The sequence below is a fragment of the Carassius carassius genome, chromosome 1 (assembly GCF_963082965.1).
Source record: "Carassius carassius chromosome 1, fCarCar2.1, whole genome shotgun sequence".
NCBI lineage: Eukaryota > Metazoa > Chordata > Actinopteri > Cypriniformes > Cyprinidae > Carassius > Carassius carassius.
This window is the reverse complement of record NC_081755.1, coordinates 26,344,675-26,356,443: the sequence shown is the minus strand read 5'-3', so window position 1 is coordinate 26,356,443 and position 11,769 is coordinate 26,344,675. Positions and strand designations below refer to the sequence as shown.

Genomic DNA, 11,769 nt, shown 5'->3' with positions numbered 1-11,769 from the left:
TCAGATCACAGAGCAGAGCAGAAGCATGAAGTTAAACACAGCTTTGAGTGTTGCTGGAACCATACTCCTCAACATAGCAGGTAAATTTTGGTCTTGGTTTTGTTTCAGTGATTTATTGACGTAATAATGTTTAAATGGATTAATTATGACAAATCAATTGAATTCCTGTTGTTAATGAACTCTGTAACTAAACACACTGATACCTGATATGCATAGGCGGAGGGTGAACCAACTCCAGGGTAAGACTGAAAGCAGCCAAATGTATTAAACATCATTAAACCCCTCTTTTTAGCCAACAAACAGACACGAATTTTATTACAATTTAATAAAAAAGATTAGAAATTGATATTTAGGCTATATAACGTTTCCTTTCCACGGTTATTCAAAAAACGAATACATTTTTAGAAAGTGACTAAAATTCTGCATTCCTAAGCTCAGCATAATTGTGTGTGATTGGTGTAAAAAATGCCTAAAATTAAATGCGGTGCAACATGAGCAGATCTTAATTTGATGTCATAGTCGACACTGTCTGTTCATTTTCACTTTGTTAGCAACAGACGTAATAGATTTAATTTGTTTGTGCAGGTGCATTTTTGTCCAATTTAGTGGCATTTTTTCTCCAAGTCCATGGCCAGGGGAAGACGCTCTGGCTGATATGGCAATTGGTGAAAACCATACAGTAGACTATATAAAAAACAGGTGGAAACACATAAACTACGTGTTTTTCATGATTGTAAACACCTTTTGATTTGAAATTTGCTTGAAATTAACTATAAAATGGGATGCAGACTTTTAACTAGTTCTAAAATTCGAAAAAATAGAATGTTTTTTAGCATTAAGCGTAGCCTACCGTTCACGTCTATTTACATTTATTCATTTAGCAGACGTTTTTGTCATAAGCGACTTACAAATGACGACAATGGAAGCAATCAAAATCAACAAAAGAGCAATGATAGGCTATGTAAGTGCTATAACAAGTTTTAGTTAGCTTAACCCTCTGGGCTTCTTCGTAAATGGGTCACACTTAGCTTCCTCCCGCCCGAAAACGGGCGAAGCCTTAAAATTGTACTTTACTTTTTCCCAGGATAACCAATCAAATATATTTTTGTTCTATAATTTTTTCTGATTATTATTTAAAATTTTTAGATTTTTTTATGATACTTTGCATTAATTATATAATTTTTATGAGCTATTTTTTCCATTAGAATTAATATATCATTTTTAATTTTATATTTATTTAAAAAAAAAAATCAATAAATGCAGCATTTCACATCAAAATAGAGTGCCAGCCTAAAAAAAAAATGTTCCAGGAGAAGAACTTCATCTAGTGGCTTTAAAAAATAGCCACTTTTGTGTAATGTCCTGTACCAGCCTGTAGGCTGTCTATAGCTTCCTATATATCCTATATAGAAAGGCTTTTTGATTCCTTTTGTTGTTTTAGACATGATTTCTCTATCTTTTTCGTTTTTTTTATTTAGATATACATTTAGATATTCTAAAAGATGATTACTTTGTTTTCTTAACAAAAATGTTTAGATAAGTATCAGATTTTGCATTATGATTACAATCAAACTATAGCATTTGGTTAGAAAGGGAACACAATGTGTGTGTGTGTGTGTGTGTGTGTGTGTGTGTGTGTGTGTGTGTGTGTGTGTGTGTGTGTGTGTGTGTGTGTGTGTTGCATTTGAGCGAGAGTCTCTTTTTGTATTTTTTATATATTTATTTTTGCATATTCTCAAAATTTGCTGTTGCAGTCTTACCAGTCTCTCTCTCTCTCTCTCTCTCTCTCTCTCTCTCTCTCTCTCTCTCTCTCTCTGTGTGTGTGTGTGTGTGTGTGTGTGTGTGTGTGCGTGCATTTGAGCAAGTTTTTTTTTTCATTTATTGATTTTATGTGGAATATTCTACAAATTTGCTGTTGCAGTCGCCAGTTTATCTGTGTATGTGTGTGTGTGTTTGTGTGCGTGGGTGTGTGTGTGTGGGGGGGGGGGTCTTATTTGCACTCTTGATGTTCTAGAGTGTCACCCCTTCATTGCTGTACACTTTTTTCAGCACAGTTGCTGATCTGTAGCTTGTACCACCAAAAGTTTCTCTGAGTTTTCCTATTTTTTCGTATTTCCCATTCATTTCCTATGTCGCCCGTTTTCGGGCGGGAGGAAGCTAAGTGTGACTTTTTTTTTTACGACCCTTTAACATATCAGAATCATCTCCTTGATTTTTTTGTGTGTTCATATAGGTAATACAACAAAAGTCACCAAGTTTCATCCCCATCCGATGAAGCAAAAAAATTAAACATTTCAAAACGTTCAAGTTTTCGCCCGTTTTCGGGCGAAGAAGCCCAGAGGGTGCAGTACACGTAGCAGGTAGCGTAAGTTTTAAATAAATAAAAAGGCTAAAATAACAAGCGTGAAAACATAATTTAGATGTATATAAATATATTGTACAAGACTTATAAATGAAAGCAAAGTTTTCAGAATAGCAAACAATCGTCACAGATTGAAAAAGAATAAATAAATAAAAAGTAATAAAGCATTTTTAAAAGTTCTAAGTATGAATCAAAACTTTAAACACGTTTAAAACCATATTGCACAAAATTTAAATATGCAAATAATGTCTGACTAGGGCACAAGATCACGTTTTCCTTGGTTATATTTTGGTTGTGTTTTTATCTGCTCTCAGGCATTTCCTGCTTATATTTTTTATTTTTTTTGTATGCTGTTTTTCTATTCGCTCTTGTTTCCATGTTCTGCGCTTGTTTTTCCAAATGTTGCGGTTAGTTTCTTGGAAAACAGGAAACTAGCCAATCAGATGAAGAGGTGACGTCGCTCTAACGCACCTCATTAGCTGCCGATGCTCAGTGTTGTTCACTTGTACAGGTGAAAATGGACGGCTGTCAGCTGGGAAACATCTTTCCATACAGGACACCGTTATATGTGTCCGCATGTCACTGCTTTATAATGCCTGCCTGGCGATCCGTTAATGTTAAATGAGCCGTCCAATGAACCGTCTTGGTTAACTTATATTCACCTGTATTTATTCGCCAATTTTATTATCGTTATTATTATTTTGCTATATATTGCTCGTAGTTGTTAACTGTCTGTAGGCAATATTTTGACATTTTTTGTCATGTATTGTTTTTTGCAAACAGCTTTTCAGCTTTTTCTTTCATGTACAGTATGTCATTGATAAGGTTGGTCTTGGAAGATTTATGACATTTTGTGTTACTCTGAGAATATAAAATGACAATAATTAATAATAATAATTCATTACATTTATATAGTGCTTTTCTAGGCACTCAAAGCGCTTTACATAGTCTGGGGGTATCTCCTCATCCACCACCAGTGTGCAGCATCCACCTGGATGATGCGACGGCAGCCATAGTGCGCCAGAACGCCCACCACACACCAGCTTACTGGTGGAGAGGAGACAGAGTGATGAAGCCAATCAGTGGATCTGGGGATTGTTAGGAGGCCATGATGGTCAGAGGCCGATGGGCGAATTTAGCCAGGATGCCAAGGTCACACCTCTACTCTTTTTGAAAGACTTCCTGGGATTTTTAATGACCACAGAGAGTCAGGACCTCGGTTTAACGTCTCATCCGAAGGACGGTGCTTGTTGACAGTATAGTGTCCCCATCACTACACTGGGGCACTAGGACCCACACAGACCTCAGGGTGAGCACCCCCTGCTGGCCTCACTAGCACCTCTTCCAGCAGCAACCTAGTTTTCTCAGGAGGTCTCCCATCCAGGTACTGACCAGGCTCAGCCCTGCTTAGCTTCAGTGGGAAACCGGTCTTGGGCTCCAGGGTGATATATATACAATGAAATCATTTCACAACCACGCTAATAATCCTTTAACACTATAATCCACGTAAAACTATTATATTGATTCATGCCAATGGGATGTGCCAACACTTATGTAAAAGGTGAAAGAGTGAAGTTGCAAGCCACACACAGACCAGCTCATCAACTCCATGCATCCTTCTAATTGTTTGGTCTCTGTCTTCCAGGTTTTCTCTGCCAGTTAGATGGTAAGTTGTCATTGATGTAACGACCATAAAACCATCATTCCACATATCTTGTGTGTATTATATCATTTTAATTGTCACATTGTCTTTCCTCTCATCAGTGTGTGGTCAAGCCCCCCTCAACACCAAGATTGTTGGAGGGGAGGCTGCAACAGCAGGGTCTTGGCCGTGGCAAGCCAGCCTTCATATCTCCTGTGACGGGGCTATGTGTTATTGTGGAGGGAGTCTAATCAATAAAGACTGGGTTATGTCTGCAGCGCACTGCTTCCAGAGGTATGAAGTTTAAATACAACTCAAGACACTATTCTGAACTGATGCTAGTTGAATTAACACAGACTTTTCCTATGCACAGCACCCTGGGTACCATTCAGATCTACCTGGGACTTCAGAGCCAGTCAGGTTTGAACCCTAATGAAGTTCTCAGGACAGCCAGTGTCTTCGTCCATCCTGACTATAACAATACTTCCCATGACAATGACATAGCACTGCTCCAGCTCTCCTCCTCAGTGACTTTCACTGATTACATTGCGCCAGTCTGTCTGGCAGCTGCTGGTAGTGTATTGCCTGGAGGTACAGAGACCTGGGTCACTGGCTGGGGAGCACTACAGTCTGATGGTACATATTTGCTTGCAAAACAACAGAAATGTAAAGCTCAATAATTTACTATAACTGGCCATTAAAAGCACCCAAAATCATCCTCTGATTTGTGTCACAGGTCCGTTTTCTAACATACTGCAGGAGGTGATGATACCAATTGTGAGCAACAGTGACTGTGATAATGCTTATGGAGGGGGCATCACAAGCAATATGATTTGTGCTGGATTGTTAAATCAGGGAGGAAAAGATTCCTGTCAAGTAAGACATCAGTCGTTCATGTGAACCTTTATTACAAAACCCTAATTAACATATTTTGGATCACCTGCATGCTTTACATTACCATCAACAATCTATCAGTGTTGCAAGATACAAAAAGTCTAATGTGCAATCACCACTAACCCAGTGACCCTAGCCCAAACATTACAAGTCTAAATTTGCCACTACCACATAATTTCTGTTTGTTTGCCTTATAAACAAAATTATTTTATTGTATAGTCAAATCAAAATGAGGGAACAAATGAGTGCAATGCCGCCATTAATGAACAAGTCATGAGAGCAGGTACTGAAGCCGTGGCCATGATAATATCATTTTTTTTCACCCATGACTTTTTGTACTGCATCAGCATGACATCACAGCAAGTCAGAGCAAGACAATAGAGCAAGTCAGATGACATTTGTACATATTTCCAACTGGCATGCATCTTGACCAGTTGATGATTGATTCTGCATGGATTTTAATAGTTTTTAACAGTTCACTTTATATGTTCAGATACTTAAATGTGATATATATTAATCTTGTGTTAATCAAAACAGGGAGACTCTGGAGGTCCACTGGTTACCAGGAATGCCTCCCTGTGGGTTCAGTCCGGCATTGTGAGTTTTGGTACTGGATGTGCTGACCCCAGATATCCCGGTGTGTACACCAGAGTCTCTCAGTACCAGGACTGGATCACCTCTACCATAGGCAGCAACCCTCCTGGATTTGTCCAATTCAACAACAATGGATTCAGAAGCTCACCCAACCTCCTTTTAATTCCACTTTCTCTCACATTCTCCATCATTCCTTTTATATGTTCCCTATATCTCCTTTCGTAGAGATCGTCTGAATGACAATTCTCAGGGTTCTTTGATTAAGAGCACATCTGTGCTGTACAAGTTTTTATAAATATGTGAAGTAAGTTCATAGTCATATTGTCGTTAGTTCTTTATCTTTTTAAAAATGTACTATTCTTGAAAATATCTTAATCTTATTTCCTGCACACTAATGAGGTTCAGCAAGCTTTTCCCCTTAGAATTCTTGCATAGTGAGGATACACTTTCTGATATTTGGCCTAAATAGGAGTCATAAGTGATACTTGCAATTATAATGCATAGCTAATTATTGTCTTCGCTTTGAACAATTTTTTTGAGAGACTATTCAATTTTTATTGATTGTCTGTATTTAAAAAAAAGGGCTTCTTGTGTATTAAAGTTTTATATTATTTACAATAACATTTAATCTCAGGGTCTGAATAGTAATTAAAGCATGTGTGCTTTGGATTGTGTTTAGAGATACACAACAAAAACAAACAAACTTTATGTGACTTCATATTTCTCAGTGTGATTTAAGTAATTAATGGATGATAAAATAGTTGTTCTCTTTCATGACCTTTACAACATTAGACAAGGGAAATCAATCATGTAACTGACTGTATTGATTAACCATGTAAACCTTATTATTATGTTTAAATGTGAGTATCAGATATTATACATGAAGCTTCTGAGGATTGTTTAATTGCTCATCTCTCGGTCATAATTGTATTGCGTTGCATTATGTTTTGCCTCTCACAATAAAAACTACAGAGCTTTAATCATAAAACTAAGCATCTAAATATTATTTTAGCAAGACAAATTATTGGGAGATATAGAGTGATAATTGATATTTATATTCATTAAGCACTCTCCTCTACTGATATAAAGACTTCAGTGATTTACATTACATCAGAATTTCATCCTTTGGTCATAAAAAAAAAAAAAAAAAATATATATATATATATATATATATACAAAAATGGCTTATTGCTGCTCTGGTCAGGCCTCTGAATAAAAATGAATTTCATACATAAAAAAAGTGTTTCCCAAAAATTGAGGCCTATTCCAATGATCATAGGACTGATGCAGTCTTGTGGCAACATAATATCCACACATACACTCAACATAGACAACAGTGTTGGCTGGAGTAAAACATGTGACAACTAACTTTCCCAAGGTGCATTAAGTAGTAACATATGATTTGCTTGTGTATGAAACCATTGTATAAAATCGCCATTTAATGGCAGCTGGTGGCAAAGTGACCTTCTGTTACTCAAATTAGAAGCATAAGGGAAGCATCCAGCCATCAAAGATAAGCAGGGTGTGTACTCAAACAACTGGCACCAGGCTGAAAGGAAAAACAAGGTGTGTCAGAGGTAAACTAAACAGGGTCTTGCTGAATGCGGCAGCACTTGCTTTACTTGTCATTAGACATTTCTCAGTAAAGGAAACAGCAAACATTACACAGAAAATTTCACGAGGATGACGTTGTGTAAAGCTGTGTGTTTTGCAGGAGCTATACTTCTTAATATAACAGGTAAGATCTGATATGACATTGCAACAATCCTAGGTTTAACCTTACAGTAACCACCTTAAAGTTGTATTTTGGTTGTAACTATAGGCATATTCGCCAAAAGATGATGGGAGACCTTTTGGTAATTAACTTCTATAATATTCTTTGCAACACCAAAAATTTATACTTGAAATGAATTTTACTACTTGGTAAAAAAAAATTTGAATAGTAAAGTGCAATATCATTATAATATTAAAAGCAAATGGAATGAGTTACAAACAGAATTATTTTTCATAGCTTGAAGAGCATAATTATTTCTGATTAAAAATCTTTAGGAAATAATAAGGGTACAATTAAACTGTCTGTTGGCTTATTTCTTTTTATTTCTTAATTTCTTTCCTGAATAAAATGAGAGCATTTAAGAGGTGTTTATGAATCACAAAAACACAATTTTCATGTACAGATATTCTTTTGTTGTAATAAACTTAAGTGAGCTCAATCACTGGTAGGCCTATATGTCCTTAAAGAAAGATAGCTAATGTTCAAAACTGTATAAATAAATATATCATTTTTGATTTTAGATTATATATGAAAAATTATAAAAATAGATGATTCCAAATATCTCCATATAGTCATGCTGTTTGAAATGAGATTAAGAGTAAATGATTTTTATTTTCGGGTAAACCAAGTCTTTAATGATAATATCATGAATGACAGATACACACCACTCAAAGAACAAGTTTATCAGCTCTGTGTCTGGGCATCTACATCCGCATATCTCTGTGTGAACCAGTTCTGAACTGAAGTCATTGTCAAGAAAACTAAAACACAGAATACCACTCTAATCCCTTTAACAACTCAAAATACTTGTTATTTCTCTGTTTGTCTTATTACAGGCTCACTTTGTCAGCTAGATGGTAAGTTTCTGTGCTCTTAATGCCCATACAAACACTTTCAACAAAACATTTGAGTTTAATTGACATCATTTGTGTTTAGATTTAATTTGCCTGGAATTAATAAATTGGAGCATTAACAATCTTCCACAATAATATAGATATCATTCATAATTCTGTATATATATATATATATATATATATATATATATATATATATATATATATATATATATATATATATATATATATATATATTTTTTTTTTTTTTTTAACTACTTAAGATTATTGAGAAAGAAAATTGAATTAATTTTGAATTTATGTTGATTTCAACCAGAAAAATCTGCCTTCTTTCCTCATATCAGTGTGTGGTCAGGCTCCTCTCAACACCAAGATTGTTGGAGGACAAGCTGCAGTTCAGGGGTCTTGGCCTTGGCAAGCAAGCCTTCACAGAATTACGTCTGGAAGTCATTTCTGTGGTGGGAGTCTGATCAATAAAGACTGGGTTATGTCTGCAGCTCACTGCTTCCAGAGGTATGAAGTATTCCTTACGGAAAATAAGTTAATTCAAGTGTGCTATTAGTATAATTTCTTTTAAACTAAAAATAGGAATGTATGCTTTTAGTTTACCTTTTATGTACTTCTCAGAAATATACTTAAGATATAAGAGTTATACTTATAAAAAGTCTAAATATATTTGAGGTATACTACTAGAATCCGTGTTTTCATTGTTATACAGTAGAGGGCGCTAATACACATCTTCTACACAGAATTAAAAAAAAAAACAAGTGAAGAAAAAAAGAAACAACAGATACTAACACATGTAATCTATAATGATCATCTGATTGATGAAGAGGTAATAATTACAGTCAAGCTTTGGGGTGTTGATCGAGTTTGATTATCATTCTTAATCCAATTCATAGTTTTTCACTTTTTTTTAGTTTTTTGTTCAAAATTTAATTTCTTTCTTTTTTTTATGAGACTTACCAACATTAAAGTGTTTAAAAAAAGAATGCATGAAGTTAGAATAAAATGTTTTTGTTTACAAGCAGATACTTTCTTTAACATCACAAGAAAGATGTTCTTTCTTTGGATGTTTTTTATGTTCAGATATTCATATAACAAAATATATACACATTAAAACCTAAATAGGGACATAGTAGTATACTTAAAGAACACTTATGAGTATACTTGCAGTATAAAACTACTAAGCTACTAGTTTACTAAGACTATACTTCAAAGTGTACAAAGTATTTAATTAGTAAACTATCAGTAAACCTGTAAGTTCACTTTTAGTATAATTGCAGTACAAACTACAAACACAGAGGTAAACTAGTTGTGTACTCAAAGTTTACTACTGTTATACTTAAAGTATACTTAAAAGTACTGTATACTTTTATATACTAGAAAGTGAGCCAATTTAGTCCCACGGAGTATTGAAACAGTATACTTACAAGTACACTATACTAGAACACTGATATTTGTATACTTACTACTTGAACTATACTTAAGTAGACTTAGTAAAATAAACTTGAAGTATAAAACTTTTTGGTAAGGGATAACACTATAAAGATAGATGGTAGAGGAATTAAGATTGATATTTGTCTCTATTTACAGCACCGCTGCATCTAATGTAAAAATCTACCTCGGCCGTCAGCTCCAAACGGGCTCAAACCCGAATGAGATCTCCAGGAAAGTGACTCGGGTCATCACCCATCCCATCTATAGCTCAACTACCCAAAACAACGACATAGCACTGCTGCAGCTCTCCTCTTCTGTGACGTTCACTGATTATATTAGGCCAGTCTGTCTGGCGGCTGTTGGCAGTTTATTTGGTGGAGGTACTAAGAGTTGGATCACTGGATGGGGCAAACTCAATTTTGCAGGTGAGTTTAATCAAACACGTCTATGATTCAAACATTGCATGTAACCACCAAAAAATTATTTACAAATTTTTTTCCACCATGCAATTTATGTAAAAGACACCCAGATTCCAAACATACTGCAAGAGGTGCAGATACCAATTGTAAACAACAGTGAATGTAGTAAGGTCTACGGAGCAGTCATTACAAACAACATGCTGTGCGCTGGACTAAATGAGGGCGGAAAAGATTCATGTCAGGTATAATATCACTTCAACTTTTCACACTGGCTTATTCCCTGGGTTATCATCTTTCTAAGCCCTGCTTTTATCCCTGGGTAAAGCAGTTCACACTTGTAATATAGATGTGGTGTTAGCACCAATTTTGAACCGGGGTTATGAATCCTTGCAGGACTTGGAGGACTGCAGTGTCAAACTTTGTACAGTGAGAAATGATGCAGTGTTCGATTCAGTTTAGCCCTGTTGTAAGGTTAAATTTGCTTTACCTTGTATACTGTCAGAGATATTAACATTACATGATCTTAATCTATGCAGGGAGACTCTGGAGGTCCAATGGTGAATAAAAACAATTCCCAGTGGATTCAGTCTGGGATTGTGAGTTTCGGTCGAGAGTGTGGGATACCCAAGTTCCCCGGTGTTTATACCAGAGTGTCTCAATACCAGTCTTGGATCAGCTCTCAAATAAGCAGCGATCTACCAGGATTCGTCTCATTCACCTCCACTGAATCAAGCTCAGGCGCACCCAGTCTCCTCTTATTTTCCCTTTCTCTCACATCATCAGTCATTTCTCTGATTTTCTCCTTATTTCTATTTTCTTGATTTTTTTATTATTTCATTTTGGTTATTAGTACTCTTTAAAATAAATACTATTAGTATGTATATGTGTGTGTAGGCATACACACACACACACACACACACACACACACACACACACACACACACACACACACAAACACACACACACACAGCCATATAGACCCTTTGTTAACACGAGTAAGAACAAATGCACTGCAGTCACTTTTAATTTTAATAAAGTTTTGCTCAATTACAATAACCGTGTACTGTAATCTAATATTTTGCCCTCCTTAATAAAAAGGGAAGAAGTGTAACTAATGCACACTGATGGCCCCAGATGTATAATTGATCTGAAGTCTGTACTTGATTTTCTTTTTTTACATTTTATATTGAGCTATTGAGCTATGAGCTGTGGGTCAAATTGCGTTTAGTCTAATTGTTGAGTGGCAGATGACGCCTAGCTGATTTTGCTTGGAGTTTAGTTAAGACTGCCATCTGGTGCTGTGGCAGAGGACCTGCAGGCTCAAACTTATTAACTGTGCACATGCAGGAATGTTTGCTTTGATAAGAATTAATGTTTCAGCTTCAAATTCTGCCCATGTTATCACAAAATTCAAACAAAAAAAGATGACATCATTGGTAATATTTGAAAAAGAAAACCGAAAATCAACAAATTATTTATACACACACATAATGTATACTGCCCCAAAAGCATTCAGTTTCTTGAATACACTTTGACATTATGTGACAACATGCCTCAGTACATGTGTATGAATAGACCTCCACTTTAATTAAAACCATTTAAAGCCATTGATAATGTCTGTTTACCCACCTTGTGTGTGCAATTTTTATTTCTGTTCTAGTTAAGCACAGTGGGCTGAACACACACACAGAATAGATTTAGAAAAAGGTTTAGAAGATACACAAAACAGTTCTCTTAACAGATCTTAAATATTCCAAATGTTTGACACATACCAAGTCCCAGTAAAACAT

General features: G+C 35.6%; 2 protein-coding genes across 2 annotated transcripts; both read left to right on the top strand.

Moving 5' to 3' along the window:
* Nucleotides 1-6,062, top strand: LOC132142977 (trypsin-like). Its single transcript, XM_059553157.1, has 6 exons — nt 1-80; nt 4,008-4,028; nt 4,127-4,298; nt 4,378-4,640; nt 4,741-4,880; nt 5,436-6,062. Exons 1-6 carry the CDS (start codon nt 26-28, stop codon nt 5,715-5,717), a joined length of 933 nt encoding a protein of 310 aa, XP_059409140.1. The 5' UTR covers nt 1-25; the 3' UTR covers nt 5,718-6,062.
* A 1,007-nt stretch (nt 6,063-7,069) lies between these two features.
* Nucleotides 7,070-10,820, top strand: zgc:112038 (uncharacterized protein LOC553673 homolog). The gene is made up of 6 exons (XM_059553148.1): nt 7,070-7,230; nt 8,103-8,123; nt 8,465-8,633; nt 9,717-9,985; nt 10,082-10,221; nt 10,516-10,820. The coding sequence occupies exons 1-6, from the start codon at nt 7,176-7,178 to the stop codon at nt 10,798-10,800; spliced, it is 939 nt and encodes a 312-aa protein (XP_059409131.1). The 5' UTR covers nt 7,070-7,175; the 3' UTR covers nt 10,801-10,820.
* The last annotated feature ends 949 nt before the right edge of the window (nt 10,821-11,769 follow it).